Genomic DNA, 22741 nt, shown 5'->3' on the forward strand with positions numbered 1-22741 from the left:
ACTGATTCAAACTTTTATTGAAACTGGTGTTGTAAAGTCAAATCCTGTATCTTTCCTATTATTTCGTGAAAAAGGTCCGTATTTTTCCTACTTTTTGATTTGGATTATGTGAAAAAGATCCTTAAATTTGTTTCTACTTCTGGGCATCAATAGAAAGCCTGCATGCTATATCTTATAACATTAATGATGATTATAATAATTCCATCTTATTTTTCCAGAGGCAGACATCGCGCTATGGAGGAAAGGCATTGAAGGTTCAAGTGATGCACACAGCCGTCGTGGCTCATCAGCAGTTCGCTTTACGTATGATTGGCTGGCTGCAGACTATCATTGGTCGCTCAGGTAAACTGTCATTTAAGGAGTTTAAAATATACCTAGGCTTATCAGCAGTTTCGCTTGACTTACGCTGGCTGCAGATTTTTTGTGTAGCTTGGGTAACAGTTATTGTTGGAGGGGTAAAATATATGTCTTATCAGCACTTTGCTTTGTGTATAATTGGCTGGCTGCAGACTATAATTTCTAGCTCAGTAATATTTGGGTAGGGGGAGGGGGTAAAATATATAAAGGCTTATCAGCTGTTTGCTTTGTATATGATTGGCTGGCTGTAGACTATAATTGGTCGCTCAGGTAAACAGTTGCTGGAAGTTTGAAGTATACCAAGGCTTTTCAGGAGTTTGCTTTACGTATGATTGGCTGGCTGTAGACTATCATTGGTCGCTCTGGTAAAAAGTTACATTCGAGGGTTTATAATATGCAAAGGCTTATCAGCAGTTTGCATTGCACATGTTTGGCTGGCTGTATACTTTCATTGGTTATGCAAATTAACAGATATGTGTGTGGGGGGGAGGGAAGGGGGGGAATAAAATATACAAAGGCTTATTAGCAGTATGCTTAATGTATGATTGACTGGCTGCAGACTATCATTGGATGATCAGGTGGATAGAGGATTGAAATGTTTGAGGTAAAGTTGTAAATTTAATTTGACCAGAAAATACAAAAAAGGTAAAAAAAAAATTGTGTAATGAGAAAAGAATGATAAGTCGCCAGTTGTCAATCAAACAATCAGTTGACCAAATATGTGTTTATATTTTATAAATAAATTAAAGCATATGGTTGCATAATCCAATGGAATAAGATAAAAAATAAAGATCTTGACAAGTTGCAGTTATTACTCTGGTGACAGGTCAGTTGTACACTGCTACCTTTTCTTGTTGTACATGTTCCCTTAATTAATTAAGAGATGATAAATTTAGGATAAATCCTGAAATCCAGATATAGAGCTTTCAATTTCAAATTATTAAACAGTTGTGAAGATTGTTTTTTTGAATGATATTTGAATTGAAAATAGTAAACAGTACCTTGAAATAGATATTAATGGCTTTGCAAACAGTTTAAATTGGGGCCTTAGCCTGCTTATCTCCACTTGGGGCTGGAAATTCCTCATATTTAAAACTTGATTTTCAGGATTTGGTGTTTGGTCTGTAATCCTCCCTGTTATATGTTTGCAGATGGTTTACGAAGTCTGTTCTGTCTTCTGAGTATGCAACAGCAGGAAAACGAGAAATCTCTCATGGAAATACTCCTTCTAGCAGATACACGGCTATGGAAAAGTGAGTTGTTGTATGACATGGAGATCGTGTAATCACTTGGTGTTTCCACTCATGTCTCTGTCAATTGTAGCCCTCGATTCTGATTTAATCACTGAGAAAGCTTTTGACGACAAAATAAACAGCCAAAGTTACATTCGGTCATTAAATGTTTTTATTAAGTGGATGTTCGAGGGTTCACACATGCCCGCTTGCTGGAATAAAGACAATTTTGCCAAAGACCAAGTCAGTTATTTTATGTTTTTTCTTTACAAAACAATTAAATCAAAAGCCAAAAATTAGCTATTGCTTGGAGTCAATCATAGAAGACCTGTTTTATATTGAAATAGTTATATTTAAGTGAAATTTATCATAGTTTTAGTCCAGTAGAATGTGATAGTTGGCTTAATACTGGCTTAATACTTCAGTTTGACAGACAATATTTGTTGTATTCAGTCACACATCTAAATTACACTCTTAGATGAACATGAATGATTTCTTATGCTTGTGTTTAGAATCATTACTTTTCTACTAGCCATGATATATAAAATCCAGATTTTGAGCAAGCCCCACCAATAAGCAACTTAGATTGAATTTAAATTTAAGATTAGAATTTAAGTGTTTTGATTGGTCTGTATATTTAGCTGATCAATAGGCTGAATGGAACCACTGAGGCATGTCTAAGGATAAGGATAAGATCAATATTGAATACTGAATGCTGAAGAAAGCATTTTACGATTGAACTTAAATTTAAGATTAGAATTTAATTGTTTTGATTGGTCTGTATATTTAGCTGATCAATAGGCTGAATGGAACCACTGAGGCATGTCTAAGGATAAGGATTAGATCAATATTGAATACTGAATGCTGAAGAAGGCATTTTACAAGTGCTGGACTTGTGGGCTTGTGCTAATTTCAACCTCTGTTCAATGTTTTACTAAATGTTGATGTTAAATTTCAGCTGCTAGAGTTCAGAGTCACCAGTTAATGATGGCTGGGTAAGTATCCTCTCACATAACTTTGTTAATACTCATTGCTTATGTACTGTGTTTTTTTTAAAGAGATGATAAGCTTAGAACTTACTCGAGTGGATTTTTGCAGATTCGGATAAAATCTCCATAAATCCACAAGATTCCGGATCAAAACGCAGTACTAATAACCCTTTTATTATATACATTACTGGTCACTTAAAAACCACATGTTTTCATAATAAATGTCATTTTAACGACACACTATTTTGTTTTATGACGTCATTTTAACTTCGCGCAACGATACTTGTTATGACAAGAGTGGAATACGGCCGTGTTGAACTGGAGTGGAATACGGACTACCGTATTTTGAGATATGTATTGCGTTTGGATTTATGATGGGTACAATATAATAAAATTGAATACCATGCAACAAAATACAATATGCAATACCATATAATACAATAATAATACTATACAATACAAAAACCAATACACCAATCAGACTTTAATCACAAGTTAAAACAATTTAAATTGATAAAATTTTGTTCAAGAATCAGAAATTAAATCAATTATCATGCTATAAATAAATTCGCAAAAATGGTATCATATGCTTCATTATATTTGCAGTGTTCTGATGGACCAGGAATGTAAAAAGAAATTTGCTATTATCTTCACCAAGGTTGGTACTTTCCTGTCTTTGTATCAAGTTTCATTCATTTTGGATAAGAAATAAAAAAATAATTTTAAAAATATTAATGTTAATGTACCATGAATTCTTATGACTATGACTACTGTTATTGCGATATTTCTTGATTGAAAGTTATTTCCTTCCTGCTTTGCTACAAAATAATGGTTATCAAATTTACATTATCAGGGATGTGATTTGTCCATGAATTTGAGAATTTCCACAAATTAAAGGGCTCCAGGGACCCCCCCCCCCAAAAAAAAAAAAAAAAATTTTTTTTTTTTCAAATGATAAAAAAAATTTGGGTTGCTACTTTATTTGTTGTAATATTGACACTCAAATTTGCTTTGAAGTAGAGCCATCAAAAGGCTCTCAAAGAAGTCTGTTTTCTTCTGTGGCAGAGTGCTTCATCACCTTTGAACTCCATTAGGGGCCAAAAGTGCCGCCCAAACCCATGGCCAAAATGGTTTCAGCCCTTCAGCTGCCTGGTTAATCACATTCCTGATAATTATTATAAACAAAAAAAGAAATCAGAACTATGTGTCTGGATTATTTGATTATCCCAAACATAATTTTAATCATAATTTATGACCATTTGATCTATTTATAAACCGCAAATTCTATATTTTAGGAAGAAGTGATTATTACCTCGAACATTGACTATTATGTTAAATCTGATTGCTTCAACCTGTCATGGATTACTTTTGTAATGAACTGCATCATTTCAAGAATACACATGGTGTTTATGCTCACGTCTCTGCGTAGTTACAAAATAAACAGATATTGAATATGATCAGTGTATGCGAAAACATGACTGATTGTTGGTTATTGCTGGTTGATGTTAAAACTGTCTGCGGTAAATGCGAAGTATGATGTGCTGAATTGTCAGGCGTTTTTTTTGTCCGAAAAAAATATTAACATTCAAAAGAATCCCATGCATACTTCACTTAATGACATTTGTACAGTATTTTAAAAATTATTTCAAATGTTTAATGCTTGATTTTGAAATGTAGATTGGTGTCTAAATTTATGGTATGTTGAAAGTTACATATATATTATTTTTTTTTCATAAAACAAGATTATATACATCAAAGTATTGTACTGTAATATGTCCTGCGTAGAATGCAATTTTCTTGTGTAAGCCTAACTCACACCTGACAAATAGTCCAGCCTGCTGAAAAAAGTTTTCACAGAGACTGTATGATATTTCATTGTCATGTCTTAGTAATGTTTACTACTTGTAAACGATAGTTTATATGTATAATGTATTTATTTCTCAATAAATATGTTCAAAATTCAAAATTTAGCCCAACAAACCCTGACAGGTCGAAGTAAATCAGACTAATGTTTAAAAGAGAAAGAAAAATATGATTTACAATAACGACATTGTGAATATTTGTAACAGCACTATAGCGATCTGATGAAAGCTTTCTGCCTAGACGATCATGATCACGATGTTTCCATAGCGTCTCTCTCCGTTCAAATTTTCACTGTTATCTCGTTGGTACGTCTTATCCTTTGTGTCCACGTTACATTGTGGTTGGCTTAATTGTGAGCCTGGAGAAATGAAAGTGTTCTCAGCATTCATTGGCTATTTATTTTTAGATATTTAAAAATTCAGGAATATTTGGCTATCTATTTTTAGATATTTATAAATTTTATAATTCATTGGCTATCTAATTTTAGATATAAAATTCTAGAATTCATTGGTTATCTATATTTAGATATTTAATAAAAAAAAGAATTCATTTGCTATCTATTTTTAGATATTTTGGAAGGCTCAGATTCATTGGCCATCTATTTTTAGATGTTTAAAATTCCAAAATTTATTGGCTATTATCTAAGTATTTTTGAATGCTTAAATACCTATTGCCAATCATCAAAGTTTGACTTGAATGAATAAGCCCAGGTTCTTAAACCAATGTTCGGAATGAAAAAAAATATCAGCAAGCCCTGCTTTCTAAAATCCAGAATTTGTGCAACCCCTCAAAGCATTTTACCATTGCAGGTCTTGGGCTAATTTTGACCACTGCATAAAATACATTGCCAATTATGGTGTGTATCAAATTTTAACTGTCATTTATTGGCAACAACTTTGCAAGATGAGTTCTTGGAGTTTAAGCATTAAGTAAAGCAATACATGTTGCTTTTATATGTGTGGGGGTATTTGTAACTCCTGTGACAGCTTAAGAATATTGAGCTGTCATCTTTAATACTGAGAACACATTTCAAAAGGCCCACAAGTGAGCTTAAATAATTCAGCTTTAAAGCAGCTTATGACTAGCATTTCGAGCTTCAATATCTTTTCCTTTGTGCAAGATTTCATGCACATTTAGTTTTTGGCTTTGCTTATTCCACCTGAAAAGCATGGAAGACAATGGTTGCACCACTTAGGTAAAATGGTAACAGTGATAAGGGGTGAGACTTTGCGAATCTCCAGGATTTTTTTGTCTCCGAAAACAATTTTTAATGTTTTTTTTTAACTAGTATGTTTATGTTTCCATGCAATCTTAGACACTTAAAATTCTCCAAAACTATGAAATAAAAAGTGGGAATTCGCCCTCTTTGACTCCGACCAAGGCACTGCCCCGGACCCTCCTAGAAGCCTTATTGGGTCCTGAGTACCCACTGGCGATAATATCAGGGATTTTTTCTTTCTTCCAGATCACACCCTGATCACAAATGTAAATGAAACTATAGAAAGAGTCTATTCAAAACGTAGGATATTATTTTTTTTTTAAAGAAATGCCTGTCCTAGCTGCTTTGAGGCTTGAACATACAAACCGCAACATGCAGAAAATGGTCTTGAAGTAGATTTTTGAATTATCAGTTTTTCGCATCATACCAAAGATAATCTTCATCAAAAAGTGTAAACTACCTGAAAAATATCATGGATCTTAGACATGTTACACCTTTTGGCTGCCAATCTATTTACAGTTTAAAAACTATGATGTCATATCCTGCTGATGTCATAGTTACTACAAGACCTATTTCTGCTGGTGGCGATTCATACTTTACTAACTGTATATGGTTCTATAAGAGAACTTTGTTTTATATTTTAGAACTATAGTGTTCTAACGAGGGAGTTTATTCAGGATGACCATTATAGAACTGTATCTGTCACCAGCATTACAGTACAAATTTTCACTGTACCAACGCTGGTATGTTTCCAAACAGTACATGCAGAATAATTGTGTCGATTAATTCTATTATACACTTAATTCCAGTAAATACATGTATCCTTGCTAAACATATAAAAATTGCTTAAAGCACTTAAAGGTACTCGCTCATGTTGTGTAAATTGCACTTTTTTTGTATGACAAAATAAAGTGTGGCAAATCATAAGGAGTGTTAAAACTAAGATACCATAAGGTGAAACCCTTCAGCAAATGTTGATATTTGCTCAAATATCGTGTTCGAAGACCACAATTTTCTATAGTCATAACAACGCTAATATCACTAAATTCCAGCTTTGTTGTTGCGTAATTGGTTGATTGACATTATCACATGATGTTATCAATGTATTGTTAAGAGGTGAAAATAAATACCACTTTTGAAAAACTCCCAGTGGCCTTGTGGTTTAAGCGTTGGTTCAATAATTTTTCTTGACTTCTACCGGCATGGGTTCACACTAAACCAAAATACTTTTTTGATACTATAACTGTATTTTTTTTGCAATTTCAATATTATTGAGTTACATAATATTAAAGTAAGTGTTTTCAGATGCATAACTGAGAAAAACGAATTTTTGGTCCAAAAACATAAGCGAGTAGCTTTAATTTTAATTTCTGCACTTGAGGGAAGATTTAACTCGTCTGGTGCATTTAAAAAAAGGCTCGCAAACTAATAGAAATAATTTATCACAAACATTGCATTCATTGGTTTTGAGCGCAGTTTGTTCAGTGTTTTTAAGATTCCTTTAGATTTAAATATTGTGATATCATATGTGTCGTCTGCTGCAGCAACATCATGCTAAATTTTAACCTTGGCCAAAACTCAAAATCCATTCCAGATATTTATATGAAACTTGGTTCACATGTTGCCAGAAACAACACATGTATAACAAGAGCCATAAGACCCATAACTCTGGCTTTGATAATTGTTAGTTATGTCCCTTGTTTGACTTGGGAACACTATGACAGACAACTTTTTGACACGTATTGGCTCTGCGAAGCTCTTGTTTACAGTGTAGAATGGGATTTTAATGTTTTGGGTTTCATGTACTTAATTGTTGATATATGTTTTAGCAAACGGTAAATTACATCAGTAAAATTTATCCTGAGTGTTGATAATTGTGTCTAATAATTATACAGTAAGGTTTGTAAATCTATTGAAAGTCCCAAACTTTTTGTAATTAATAAGTAATAAATGTAACCTGTTTTGCATGGGTGAGAGTGATATAGTGGTAAAGGTTGCTGCCTATCAGCAAAAAAGTAAAATGTTTGAGTCTCATCCGAACATTACCTTGGTATCTCCATAAATACTTGTGTTATATTCACTTACTTCCGGGGTCTGAGTAACAAGTGCTTATTTTAATTTATTGATTTTTTTTTGCTAATAATGCATTGATTGTGAAAATTGCTGCATAAAATTATGTTAAAAACAATTGGTGTTTTCTACCTACGATTAGGATTTCAGATTGTTTTAATAAGCTTAAAGCTGCCTTCTATGTCAAGCTTGAATTAATATGGATAAGCATAATTCTTGTAATATATTTTCAAACTCTCTAAGAATTAGAATAAAGTGAAACAGGTTGTTTTTTTTGTTGGATGACAAGTACTGGTTGTTACCCAGGATTGATAAATGTTTTTTCGTCACCTGTATATTGCAGATTTTAAAACTATACATATGTTTGCCATTTTAAAGGTTTAAAAGCTCTTCAGAGCTTTTGTTACATGTTCATAAATTTAACGTAAAATAAATCTTAGCTTAATTGTGATTGTCATGATACCATGTTCTTTCTTTTTCTCCAACCCCCTGTATGATCCCTGACTACCTGATATTTCCTCAGGCTCGACTCTTGGTGTCCGAGCATAATCTGCTGTCTGTGATTCTGCAAACCTTCCTACAAGCTTGCGAAGAAAAGAAAAGTACGTAGTTTTACACTAACCTTTCTATCTGTACTTTTATATTTGTTCATGTTCTACCATGTTTGACAGTGTTTTATTTCATTCTCTTTATAATCTTTCTTCCTGTACTTTTATATGTGTTAGTGTTTTACCATGTTTGACAGTGTTTTATTTCATTCTCTTTATAATCTTTCTTCCTGTACTTTTATATGTGTTAGTGTTTTACCATGTTTGACAGTGTTTTATTTCATTCTCTTTATAATCTTTCTTCCTGTACTTTTATATGTGTTAGTGTTTTACCATGTTTGACAGTGTTTTATTTCATTCTCTTTATAATCTTTCTTCCTGTACTTTTATATGTGTTAGTGTTTTACCATGTTTGACAGTGTTTTATTTCATTCTCTTTATAAAATTTCTTCCTGTACTTTTATATGTGTTAGTGTTTTACCATGTTTGACAGTGTTTTATTTCATTCTCTTTATAATCTTTCTTCCTGTACTTTTATATGTGTAAGTGTTTTACCATGTTTGACAGTGTTTTATTTCATTCTCTTTATAATCTTTCTTCCTGTACTTTTATATGTGTTAGTATTTTACCATGTTTGACAGTGTTTTATTTCATTCTCTTTATAATCTTTCTTCCTGTACTTTTATATGTGTTAGTGTTTTACCATGTTTGACAGTGTTTTATTTCATTCTCTTTATAAAATTTCTTCCTGTACTTTTATATGTGTTAGTGTTTTACCATGTTTGACAGTGTTTTATTTCATTCTCTTTATAATCTTTCTTCCTGTACTTTTATATGTGTTAGTGTTTTACCATGTTTGACAGTGTTTTATTTCATTCTCTTTATAATCTTTCTTCCTGTACTTTTATATTTGTAAGTGTTTTACCATGTTTGACATTGTTATGCCCCCACAAAGTGGCGGCATATAGGGTTGCCCTTGTCCGTACGTACGTCTGTCTGTCTGTACGTACGTATGTCCCGAAGATTGTTTCCGATCTAATTCTTGAAAACCGTTTGTCCAATCCTCACCAAACTTTAAACACATGTTTGTGACCATAATATCTTGATCAAGTTCCTTAGCCATGGAAATCGCTTTTGTCATTTAGGAGTTACGGCCCTTTATTATGCCCCCTTTTGAAAAAAGTGGGGTATATTGTTTTGCACATGTCGGTCGGTCGGTCGGTCGGTCGGTCTGTCTGTCTGTCGGTCGGTCGGTCGGAATACCAAATGGTTTCCGATCAATAACTTGAGAACGCTTTGACCGAGGGACCTCATACTTGGTATGTGTATTGGTCATCACCAGCAGATGAACCCTATTGATTTTGAGGTCAGTGGGTCAAAGGTCAAGGTCAGTGTGACCTTTACATGAAAAACGGTTTCCGATCAATAACTTGAGAACGCTTTGACCCAGGAACCTCATACTTGGTAGGTGTATTGGTCATGACCAGCAGATGAACCCTATTGATTTTGAGGTCAGTGGGTCAAAGGTCAAGGTCAGTGTGACCTTAACATGAAAAACGGTTTCCGATCAATAACTTGAGAACGCTTTGACCCAGGGACCTCATACTAGGTAGGCTTATTGGTCATGACCAGCAGATGAACCCTATTGATTTTGAGGTCAGTGGGTCAAAGGTCAAGGTCAGTGTGACCTTTACATGAAAAACGGTTTCCGATCAATAACTTGAGAACGCTTTGACCCAGGAACCTCATACTTGGTAGGTGTATTGGTCATGACCAGCAGATGAACCCTATTGATTTTGAGGTCAAAGGTCAAGGTCAGTGTGACCTTAACATGAAAAACGGTTTCCGATCAATAACTTGAGAACGCTTTGACCCAGGGACCTCATACTAGGTAGGCTTATTGGTCATGACCAGCAGATGAACCCTATTGATTTTGAGGTCAGTGGGTCAAAGGTCAAGGTCAGTGTGACTGTAAGCTGAAAAAAGGTTTTCTGATTGTCCATATTTTATTTTCTTATATAGTAGACAGTAGAAATTTATATGTCACTAAATGCATGAGTTGAAGTATCAGTTTTCAGTGAACATCTAGTTTAATTATGCCCCCCTTCGAAGCAGAGGGGTTATATAATTGCTTTGCACATGTCGGTCGGTCTGTTGGAAGACCAAAGCTTGTTTTATATGATTCACTTATCTTTCTATCTGTACTTTTATATGTGTTCATGTTCTACCATGTTTGACAGTGATTTATTTGATTCACTTAATATTTTCCATAAATGCATTATTATGTAAGTAGTTGAGGGTGTATCACTAAAAAATTATGTTTGTTTTACATGTGTATGTATTGATTTTGATTAAGAGCGTTACTTTAAATTTCATTAGTATTCTAATGATGAATTTCGTTCAACTTTAATGGGATTGTTGCTTGGATATTTCAGAAGATGGCAAGCTAAGTTTTGAGAGGGCTGGGACCCAAATGTTCAAAAGAGCCTGCTTCTCTCTACATGACCTCAAGTAAGTGGGACTGATTTTTCAATATTAATATTCACTGTTTGAACTGGTTGACCTTCCTTTGACCTTTGTAAGTGGAGTTTATGCAAGAAAGACCTAGGTCATGCATATGTAAAACACAATTATTTTTTTATGTGCTAAAAGGTAAACACACAAAAAGAAGTAATGAAAGGGGGAAAATGTTATTATAAGGATTGATTATTTTTTTCCTGTATTGATGTGGTATGAATGTTCAGACGTGATTTTGCAATTTTGACAAGAAGCTCATTATTGGAATTGCAAAATTGTGGCCACGCTTTCATATGGCATGAATGCAATAAAACTAAGAATTAATCTTTAATTCATATTTAAAACCATAAAATTCTTTAAAAAAAACAACTGTGCAATGTGGAAGTTACGATATAAAAAATTTCATCTTTTAAGTGTTGTTTAATTATATTTCTTTTTCACCCTAGCATAACATTACAGTACTTCATATTTAAGATTTATGTTAGTTTATAAAAATGTTGGTTTTGAGTAAAGACTAAATTAACATTCAAATTTTAGCTTGTAAAAATTGTATGATATAATTATCTTTTAACAGCATTTGGAAGAATTTTTTTCCCTGTGTTTCTCATAGATAATTAATCTTTATTAAAACTAGTAACAAATAAACTTTACATTGTAAAAAAATATAAAACTGGATCTCATTATTCTATTTTTTCCAGGTACGCATTGCTGTGTAAGCCAGGCCCAGGTGAATGGACAGACCAGTTCAGGAGAAGTTTTCTGGCAGGATACTCTCACTTCCTGGAACTGCTCAAGCTCATTGAGGTAGGAAATGCTGGCCTCTGATTGGCTGAGAGTTTTGAAACCAGTCCCTGACATTTTAAGCCTGTCTGTTTTTAGAGATAAAATTGTTGAGGCATTGTCATAGCCATAGTATCATTGTCTGCATCAGTTTCTTTGTGCAAAAACATGGCCATAACTCGAAAGCATTTGATATTTGAATGAAATTTGGTACACATGTTGCCAGTGAACATGCACCAACAAGGCCCATCACTTTGGCTTAATTATTTAAAGTGTAATAAACCTTTTTGAACAGAAAAAAAAGACAGATGAGTGCATACATTTGCTCATGTACATCTTTTCTAAACTACATTGCATTTTCTGGGAGGTAAGATGCACAAACAACAATTTTTTTTGCTAAAACTGGTGTCAATTAACTATAAAAATTGTTTTGAAATAAATTTATTTATCATTTATATGAGATTATCTGAACTTAAACAGTAGTCCCACTAAACCATTTTTAGCTCTGCTTGGTTTGCACTTCTGGTTTGAAATAGATAGTGGCGGAGCAAGTTATTGTGATTTATGTTAAGTGTGCTTTTTTGTGCATTGGACACAAGTATCTGATGTGTTTTTTAAAGGAATCATCCAAGTAAATATACATGTTGTGTAACAACGTGAATGATTGTTTATGTGTTACTCCTTATAGTTTGACCAGCTTTGGACTTGAAAAAAAACTGCACTCTGAGCCCAAGCGTGATGGTATCTTCAATCTTCAACTCAAACTAGTGGACAATATTGCACCCTATATTGACGATGTGTTTAACAATCTGTTTCTCCCTAGGGTATTGACCAGGTGAAGTGTCAGACCGGCAAACACATCAAATTGTTTGGGGCCTTCAATCTTCAACTTATACTAAAGGATAACATAACAACCTTCATGGACTGCTGTATGTAACAATCTTTCTGTTTCTCCCTAGGGTATGGACCAAGTGAAGTGTCAGACCGGCCAATAGTTTGAGTTTGACCCCGAGAGGGAGGAGGCTTTTAGTCTTCAACTGAAACTAGAGAATTACAAAGCACTCTTCATAGACTAGTCTGTGTAACAATATTTCTGTATCTCCCTAGGGTATGGACCAAGTGAAGCGTCAGACCGGCCAACACCTGGAGTTTGAGCCGGAGTGGGAGGGAGCCTTCAACCTTCAACTCAAACTAGAGGACAATATTGTGCTATTCATGGAGTGGTGTGCAAGTGATGTGAGTGATGTGATTTTATAGGTTAGGCCATTCAAAATAATTACTCTGTTTTAAGCATCACTGGCAGGTAGGTTTATTGATTGTTGACTCCAAAACACTGAACAGTTTTCAAAAATAAAAAAATAGGGAATTTAACTGCTTTTATGAAGTTTATAAATGTGAAACAAGTTTAAAAGTGACTCTCCATTCAAGATATCCAAATGTAATCTAGACATGTTGCTAGAGAACTTATACTCATGCATATCAAGGCCCATAACTCTGGCTTTGATCAGTGTAGGATTATGTCCCTTGTTCTACAGAAAAAAGGGGGACAAGCATTGGTGATTTATAAATGTTTCTCTTTCAGAGACAAGTGTTGGTTGAGGCATACAATCTAACTGTGGAAGCCCTGAGCTCCTGCACAACTGTTGACAGGAACAAGAAAGAGATATGCACAGGTAAACCCTAATATCTAGAAAATTGGATAGCATCACGTTATAATGAGTTGTTAGTTTTCATGACTTGTTATATGGGATTTCTAAATTTGGGGTCTGGGTGGGGTAGGATTGGGTTGTTTTGGTTGGGATGGGGGTGGGGGCAAAACCTGACCCAAGAAGTTTGGGTTCTAGTTCATTTACTCAGCCAAGAGGTTATGGGTTCTAGTCCCCTCATGGTGGGAGTGGTCCAGTGGTTAAGATGCTGGTCTTGCACACCAGGCCCCAATTTCTCGAAACTTCTTAAGTCTCTTGTAACAGGATTAAGCTAAACCCACTATTTTTGTCTTTCAATATTTTGCGTTATATATACTCCTTTAAATGGTTTCATACTTGAGATATGATTTATCGCTACGATTATCACAATAAACCATTTTTCATTTATACAAATTTACTATATATATATATATATATTGGCTAAGTGAAATAAGCGACTTAAGCCTATTTAGCTTAAGAAGTTTCAAGAAATTGGGGCCAGAGGTTATAGGTTTAGACTCTCATCAGGGGAACATTCTCATGTCTTCTTAAAAAGGATACCGGTACTGGTTACTGCCCTGGAAACGGAAAGATGCATGATATACATAAATATGTCATTTATAATTGTTTTTATGAATGAAAAATTAAGGAATATAGACAGAAACCAGAATATCCTGTGGTCTATAAACCAATATTGTATATGTTTTCCAGTTGCTGGACACAAGACTGAGTGTATCAAGTTCGATGTGAGCGCTCACCATGTCTCTATTCATCTACCCGTGACGAGGATGCTAGCTGGTATGTGTCTCTGGGATTTCAATGTTTAATTCTTGAGTCATTGATGAGAGAGTGATGGGCTGGTTAAGGTGTCTGCCTCTCACCCAAGAGTATTATAGGTTTGATCCCCACCTGGGGTACATTCTTTTTATCACTGATAAAGGACATGTCTGGTTTCTACCAATAAGTTGTATATATAAGATATAGACATCAGATGTATATATGAGTGTTACTGATTGATTTTTCACATAAGAGATCAAATAAACACAAGTATTGTCATTTTAAATTAAGGCATCATAACATTTCAATGCATTTTTAAAAGAAAATTTCAGTGAACATCACACATATACACACTTGCACACATGTTCACACATTCATGGATGGTATACCAATACAACAAATATCTACATTGCTCAAGTCTTAAATGATTACATAATGGACATTATCATTTTGAAAGTTTTTTACCAACTAATTGGGACAAAATATAGCATGACCATGAGAAGTTTTTATCTTGTTTGATTCTGAGGAATACTTGTTTTGGCTTGTCTTGTCTGCTTGGGCATAGTTGTACAAAAACTGACAACTTGTCCATACATGCCATATTTTCTGGAGACCATTCAGGGGGATTTGTTCAAAAGTCTGAAAATTCAGGGGGATTTTGGTAGTATTCAGGGGGATTTTTTAGCAGATCTAATTTGGCAAAATTTCGAAGTATTTTAAGACGCAAGTACGAAAAAACAACAAATTGCCATAATTTTGAAAGGCTCCCGAGGGGATTATGTCCACAATTTAAGGGGATTTTGGTCACATACCAGGGGATTTTCATCATCGCCATGTAGCCTTACGGGCATGACACACATGCCAATTCACCTTGTTTACCCCTTTTTCCAGCACTTCATCTATATTTTTATAAGACACAACCATATTGCATAATAAAATCACTCACTTGCAAAATAGAATACTTCACAGAAAAATATGTTTCAGAGACAATTTAATGTGCTTACCTTCCTCTAAAATTGGATACAAAATCTGCAGCCTATGATCATAAATGATGACTTTCAGACTAATAGAGAGAATGGAATGAATTATCAATATTTTTCATTTCAATTCCCAAATAGTCAGAATTGTTTGCTTCTGATAAAAAGCAAATGCATAATTTATTAAGTTATAAACATATCTTCTTTTGGCATTCATAAAAAAACAACAACAAAAACATCACCCTAATAAATAAATAAGTCATTTCATCCGAATTGTCTACTTTCAGTTTCTCTTCTGGAACTTGTGGAAGTTCTGTTATTTTCCAATATTTGCGATGAAGGTCAATGTCATGTATGTAAACATATTAGTGAGGCATAACAAAGAACAGCATTGTCTATTAGTTATTTTAATCCTTTTCTTTACTGAATAATTTACAGTCACCTTTAAATTATTAATTCTTTTGATGACAATGACACATGTTATGAAGAACGCTTTAATTTGTTACATCCTCTCTGATTGGATAAAAATTATAGTTTTAACCAATGAAAATCGACCTTTTATCTGACCAGTCTAATTGACATTTCTTACGCAACTTCTGTCAGTTTCAATCAAAACAATGCATGAAATGTGCCCTGCTGATTTATTAAGTGTCACCCAATAGGTGTTGTTAAAACACACCATCAGTTGATAATCCAATTAAGCTTCAGGACAGGAAGGGCATTATAACTGTAAAAAGGCATATATAATTAAACCCTGTGATAAATTTGCGTAATTTTAAACACTTTAATTCCGGGGGATTTTCATCCCCCTCCGGGAGACCGGGGGATGGGTCGAAATTCCGGGGGATTTTATCCCCCTCCGGGGGATATGGCATGTATGCTTGTCCATAAAAATAAAAAAAAACTTCCAATTTATTCATTTGAAACTTGGTATACATGCCGCCAGCTGCAATATGCATGTGTATACCAAGGCTAATAACTCTTGCCTAAGTAATTTTCAAGTTTCAAGCCCTTGTTCAAATTAAACAGACAAAAAGCTTTCACATCTGCTCTGTAGCACTCTTGTTTACATGCATTATATGACCATGATCTGTTTTCAGGTCTGCACACACATTTGGGAGAACATGGTCTGGCATTCGAGTCACCTGACTGCTCCCTTGTGGTATGTATAAACAGTTCGGTATCATTCTATGTCAGAATTTTACTTATTTAACAATATTTGCAGGTATTAAGTATATTATTATTGTCCACAAAAAGAATATCAATACCTGGTTGTCAGAATAAAAAATTTCAATGAACAAAGCTGTATTATTAGACTAGTTCTTAGCATCACTATTTTGAATCAGCCCTTCTGTATAAAATCTAGAATTTGAGCAACTCTGAAAAGTATTTTACCTGTGCAAGCAGTTATCAAATTAGACTTTTGGATAAGCAAGCCCGGATTCATTTACTAATGCCTTGCATTACATTTTTGAACAAGCCCTGCCGTATAAAACTCAGAGTTTGAGCAAGCCCGGTAAACAGTTTACCAGTGCAGCACTTGGGGACCTGTGCTAATTTTGACCACTGTGCAAATTTCAATCACTGAATACCCTCTGGAGTTAGTCTAGCATATCTTTGAAATTGGTTTTAAAAGACTTGTGGGGGGGCACTGTACTTCTAATTGGGTACATGTATAACAGTGGCAAAGTATAAAGTATTGTTGCACGCAGAAATAAGCTGGTTTTTAGATGAAACTGCAAATGGCAACTTTTAAAGATCATGGTGTTCTGAAAAAGGGCAGATGTTGAGACAAACATACCCTTTTAATTGTTGAATTGTTATATGATTTAATGAGATAAGATAATTCAAGCCAAATTTAAATATGAAAATTATTATCTTTTTTCTGTTTAAGTTGATATTTGAATGAAAAATGATGCAAATTTTTCTTTTTCCAGCGGCCAGTGCCGATTGAGTTGATTGAGCTACCTCTAAGAGTTCTGGTCATGGTTGCCCAGAGTAACGCCAACATGTGGAGACGTAACGGATACGCCCTAATTAACCAGGTACATGTAAATTCAAAGTCATGCAGCGCATAAACCACTCTGTATGAAGATGTTCATCTCTTAAATACTAAGGCCAAAAAAAAGGTTTGGTAAGGGTTACGTCCTTTTCAAGAAACAGGTAGGGTAGGTAGGCTGTTTTTATTTTCTTATTAGGCTTTATTAAATAACGTTATTGTCATCATTGGAGAATGGTGTTAAGGTTATCTTTTGTATAAACCTTTAATAAAGGAATAAAGGTTTTATACTACATTAAAAGACACACACTTAATTTATTTTTTTCACAACCGACTATAGAAAAGGTTTGATTGGTGTCTATTTTATAGGCAGGGTCGGGTAACCAGAACCAAAAGTTTTAAAAGATTAGGCCTAAGAAACTCAAAAAACGAGTTGTGATAGGCCTGGCATTGTTTTTGTTTGCATTTTGTAATGTAAAACTTTAAACTTGGCTACAACTCTAAAACTGTCAAGATATTCAAATAAAACTGGATATAAATGTTGTAAAAGACAATACACACCTGTAAAGCAAAACCCATAACTCTGGGTTTATTGATTTCTGCATTAAGTCTCTTTCAACTGAAAAATCAGCAGACGAGCAATGAGGTTAGCTCTCTTGTTTTGTTTAAAACAGTGCAGATAAGCTGTGAATGTATTCTTTTCCTGAATTATGAAACTACTTTCATTTCAGTAACAGTTCATTTTATTATGCCCCCACAAAGAGGCGGCATATAGGGTTGCCCTTGTCCGTACGTACGTCTGTCTGTCTGTACGTACGTACGTCCCGAAGATTGTTTCCGATCTAATTCTTGAAAACCGTTTGTCCAATCCTCACCAAACTTTAAACACATGTTTGTGACCATAATATCTTGATCAAGTTCGATAGTCATGGAAATCGCTTTAGTCATTTAGGAGTTACGGCCCTTTTTTGCCAAAAATACTTCAAAAATATATGTTTCCAATCTAATTCTTGAAAAGTATGTGTCCAATCCTCACCAAACTTTACATACATGATTGTGACCATAATATCTTGATCAAGTTCGATAGCCATGGAAATCGCTTTTGTCATTTAGGAGTTACGGCCCTTTATTTGCAAAAAAAGACTTGAAAAATACGTCCCGAAGATTGTTTCCGATCTAATTCTTGAAAACTGTTTGTCCAATCCTCACCAAACTTTTAACACATGTTTGTGACCATAATACCTTGATCAAGTTCGATAGCCATGGAAATCGCTTTAATCATTTAGGAGTTAGGGCCCTTTATTTCCCAACAATACTTAAAAAATATCTTATCCGATCTAATTTTTGAAAAGGATTTGCCCTTGTGCAGATTATCCTGAATAATCATTATGGCTTATTTTCTGTGACAAAAAATCGACGTGGGGGCATCCGTGTCCTATGGACACATTTTTTATGTAATTAAATGATCACATCATAAAATATTAAACGATAAAATTTAATAACAATCTCACTTTGTTAACTTAAACGAATTCTGAATAATAAGCCCAATGTTTCCAAGGTCTTTATAAAAACAATGGGTATTATTTCAAAGAAAAACATTTTATAATACCAGCTAATTTGATACATATTCAAAATGTTTAGAAAAAATAAAGAAAAATTGGATGGAAGAAACAAGCAAACTATGGAGTTGAGATACAAAAATAATATAGGACAATGTATTGCTTTATAAATATTGAAACTATCCAAACAAAAAACTTTTTAACTGAATTGAATTAAGTCTACATCAAATAACAAATGTAAAATTATATATGTAACGTGTATACTATAACAATAAAGATAATGACCATATGCCATGAAAACTGTTTATAGTTTAAGCATATAATAATATTATGCAACATTTATATAAAACAAATACAAAATGTCGGGGAATGTCAGCCTTAAATATGAGCAAGTTTTGGAATGATTTATTTACATGTAAGTGTAAAACACATGCAATCATGTCAGCTCAATGCAAACAAAAAATATTGCTTCATTGCTAAGCATATTTCACAGAAATATAACTTTTTACATGATATTCTATGATAGCAAATATCGAACTTCAACAGCCAAACAAATATTAAATTCCCAAATATCTCCCACACTCATTATAATTTGAGATCAACAAAACTCCTCCTTCACCGCATTTAAAGACAGTCATACAGATAGGCTTTTGGTTTAGATAAATTCAACTAGAGCTATCACAGAGGTGATGAATGCCCCGTGATGCCACCTGGACACAGGAATGGTTAAACATTGTGTTTTGGAACTAACAACATGAGCATGTACATTATTAAACTGATCAAAATTTTCTGCTCTTGCCTTATATATATTTCATACCATTTTTACTAAGTCAAACGCAATTAAATAATATGTTATACACAGTGGAATGTCACATGAATATCAGGTACACTATTTCCCATGTGGACCAACTTTCCCAAGTTTCATGTGAGTAGGTGGAATACTTTTGGAGCAATACGCAACACAAGATCTTTCAATTTTAAATGTGTCAATGGCCATAACTCTTGTAAGGCAGATTGATGTGCGACACAAATTTCAGGTGCACAATATCCAACAATCCTACAGTGTCATATGTGTAGGTGAAACACTTCTTGATCTAAATGTGATACGATTATTCCAACCAATTTTTACTAATTAAAGGGCCATAACTCTTTGTTATACAAAGTGAAATGACGCAGGAAATGCAAGTGCACAGTTTCCTATGCTGACAAACATTGTAATGAATTTTGATGTCTTTATCAAATTATGGGAGCAACTTTTGGAGCTACACACAACACAATATTGACTGAAGATGTTGAGACAGGACATACGCACCTCAAATATAGCCCCCAAATATATTTATCTGGGGTTTAATTACAAATTGTTTTTATTTTAGCTTATACTATTATGTTATGATTGTATAGTTACAAATCTATGAAGTCATGAATGATTTCTTTGGTTTTGAAAGACAATCTTACAGTTTGCAAATTAAAATTATTGAAGCATTATATGTGTGCATTACACAACAATATGACTGTTTTAAAAGCATTTTTGGCCTTGATAAACGGGACATCACAGTCCTGAGTATTGTATCATCACACAACAAAATTATCATATCTGAAAGTCGGCCATGTTTTACATGCTTGTCTGCAACAAGTCTAATCTAAATAAGTGATGCCACAACATTCCAATGGCTAGCTCACTTGCAGTTTCTCAGCAAGGTAAACATTTCTAGGTCAGTGACCCTTGTCCTCTCGGTAAGTTAAGTAAGTTGAGGCATTCTAGGTCTGTCAACAGCTTGGCCAATTTTTCCTTGCAGCAAGGCCATTCTAATAAAAGCTAGTCCGAAGTTTTACCTGACAGCCAGGCCAATCTTTTGATAACTAAGCCAGTGTTATTGAAGATAGCTAAGCAAGACTGTTTCTTCACGTCTAGGTAATTGTTTGCATTGACAGATAAATCAACATTAGAATTTCCAGATAATTATCATATCAATTTCCAGTTCATGTTTTTTGCTGTGACTTCCTGAGGTTCCGTAGTTTGACAAGGTTATCCTGGGTCACCTTGTCCCCAGGTTTCAGCTCAAGGGCTCGTGTGTATGACCTCTCTGCCTCGGACAGTTTCCCGTTGATGTGGTACATTGCTCCCAAATTCATATGGGCAGTTGCATCCTGGAGATGAAATCATAGTAAGTAGGAGTTAGTGTGTGACAAAGATTTTATTTTTTTCAAGTTAAGGAAGGAAATCAGCAATTTCCAACATGGAAACTCTAAAATAGATAGAGAACATTTCTGAACTATGTCAAACAAAGTAAAATATTGTTCAGTTAGTCAAGTAAGTTTCTGAAAAGCAGAGATATTAGCGCCTGATGAGCCAACTTACATTTCGCCTGAGCTGTGTAGCTCGATGAAAGAGTTTCTCTGCCTCGCTGCTTTTATCAATCTGTCGGAGGATGTTGGCGGCATTAAAAACCATCTCGAAGTTGTCTGGATCCCGTTCCAGCACTTTCCGGTACACGGCTGCAGACTCCGTTAGCCGGCCAGTCTCCCCAAGGTACAGAGCTACAGTCACAGAGAAGGCCATACATGCACAAGGAGAAACACTTTACTATATTATTTGAACGCTCAAATCAACATTTCAACACTCATTGTTTTTAATTATGTTTTTGTCGTAATAATTTCGATTTTTTTTGCACATTATGAAATTGAGTCTTGTCATGGCTTATATCTAAAAGAACACCTTTTGAGAAAAATGCTTTTTTCAATAATACTGGAAGCATTGTATCTTTGGCATAACACAGAGTAACGTCTTTGCTTACCATAGTGTTGTTGAACTGAGCTGTCGCTGGGATCTACAGTGCGTGCCTTGGCAAACCAGCTCTCCGCATCATCCAGTCTACCCTGTGTAGCATGGGGCATGGTTTATGTGAGAACATGTATAATCAAACCTTAAGGAATATTCTTCATATTTTCATACCATGTAAATTGGAATTGACCTTGCCGAATCAGTGAAGAGATCAGGTATAAACTAAAGGCAATATGAAAACAAATCATTCTTCACCACAAAGTATATATCATTCAAATCCAAGAAGAGCATCGCATATGGGTTCAACCACTGGTATTTTGTTTGCAACATTTTATGCACATGTCTCACACTTGGATGGTACCTGGTAAGTTTCATTGGATTATTGAAACAATTTTTCAGTGTTGATCAAAGTAAGTGATGATGCACTCCAAACAATGACACCAAGCCTATCCATGTATCTTGACGTTTTATTCAAAGCACAGACAAGCAAACATAGTGAAAACAAATGGTTGTATCAACCAAACAAGGGCCCAATATGGCAGTTCAACGAGTCCATTCAAACAATATGAAACTGACTGTTGTAATGAAATTCTACACTTACCAGTTTGTGCATGAGTTTTGCCATGGTGAGATGGGCAGGGATGTGGTCAGGTTTGGCAGCCAGGGCCTTGCGATAGTAGCGCTCTGCTTCCTCATGATTCCCCAGGCTGGAGAATGTCTCTCCTAAAATATGTTATGGTACTGATGCATTTTGCTATTGCAGGTATTGACTTGCTTTCTGTGTTTGGTTGCAAGCAAAAAGGGAAAGGGCTCAAATTCATACACAACAACAAACATTAATAGCCTAGATCCTTGTTATCAAGTAATCATGTGATAAAATATTTGGGCACTTATTGGTAGATCTAAGGCTGACTGATGATTTTTTACGTTAAGCAGTATCTTCAGAGTCAAAAGCCCTCAACCCCCTTAGCCCCTTGCTGTCCTTATTGTCTAGAATTGATTAATTTTGTACTTCTTTGCATATGTTGGTATTGCTAGCTTTGCCCTTGTCCAATATACAATGTCTAACATAGATACTGATACAGTTCCATTTTAACCTTGTGGGATGATACAAGCATGCATTACAGCAGTGTAGATGTTACCTACCATAGAGGTTATACAGGGACTGGGGAGCGTAGTGGTCTGGGCGTCTTCGCAAGGCCTCCTCAAACACAGATATGGACTCCTATAAACAAGAAACATGAACATTACTGCCTTTATAGCACGATTTCATTTTTAGCATTTACACACTCATAAATAAACATTGGAAACATTAGAAATAAGTACTGATATGCACATTTATTTCATATTTTAATAGAGAATTATTTCTGACCTGTGAAAAATTACA

The 22741-nt window shown here is 34.5% G+C and overlaps 2 protein-coding genes across 4 annotated transcripts in view; one reads left to right on the forward strand and one right to left on the reverse strand.

The window, feature by feature from the left end:
* The window catches only part of LOC128209355 (E3 ubiquitin-protein ligase UBR2-like), a 140351-nt gene that overhangs the window by 15246 nt on the left and 102364 nt on the right, over positions 1 to 22741 (forward strand). Inside the window, exons 8-20 of one of the 3 annotated variants that reach the window (XM_052913367.1) lie at positions 219 to 342; positions 1509 to 1610; positions 2548 to 2584; positions 3185 to 3236; positions 4648 to 4746; positions 8254 to 8332; positions 10714 to 10789; positions 11494 to 11599; positions 12683 to 12811; positions 13158 to 13248; positions 13972 to 14058; positions 16115 to 16176; positions 16952 to 17059. In XM_052913367.1, coding sequence (XP_052769327.1) covers positions 219 to 342; positions 1509 to 1610; positions 2548 to 2584; positions 3185 to 3236; positions 4648 to 4746; positions 8254 to 8332; positions 10714 to 10789; positions 11494 to 11599; positions 12683 to 12811; positions 13158 to 13248; positions 13972 to 14058; positions 16115 to 16176; positions 16952 to 17059 — 1152 coding nt within the window. Of the gene's footprint in view, positions 1 to 218; positions 343 to 1508; positions 1611 to 2547; positions 2585 to 3184; positions 3237 to 4647; positions 4747 to 6304; positions 6404 to 8253; positions 8333 to 10713; positions 10790 to 11493; positions 11600 to 12682; positions 12812 to 13157; positions 13249 to 13971; positions 14059 to 16114; positions 16177 to 16951; positions 17060 to 22741 lie in introns of all 3 variants that reach the window. The other 2 variants (XM_052913368.1, XM_052913369.1) reach the window with 2 other exon arrangements.
* The window catches only part of LOC128209357 (protein O-mannosyl-transferase TMTC2-like), a 32126-nt gene continuing 28089 nt past the window's right edge, over positions 18705 to 22741 (reverse strand). Inside the window, exons 7-11 of the mRNA XM_052913372.1 lie at positions 22501 to 22579; positions 21956 to 22077; positions 21368 to 21449; positions 20932 to 21110; positions 18705 to 20720 (exon numbers count right to left, since the gene is read on the reverse strand). Coding sequence (XP_052769332.1) covers positions 20553 to 20720; positions 20932 to 21110; positions 21368 to 21449; positions 21956 to 22077; positions 22501 to 22579 — 630 coding nt within the window. The 3' untranslated portion in view covers positions 18705 to 20552. The remainder of the gene's footprint in view (positions 20721 to 20931; positions 21111 to 21367; positions 21450 to 21955; positions 22078 to 22500; positions 22580 to 22741) is intronic.

Source organism: Mya arenaria, chromosome 11, assembly GCF_026914265.1.
Source record: "Mya arenaria isolate MELC-2E11 chromosome 11, ASM2691426v1".
Taxonomy (NCBI): domain Eukaryota; kingdom Metazoa; phylum Mollusca; class Bivalvia; order Myida; family Myidae; genus Mya; species Mya arenaria.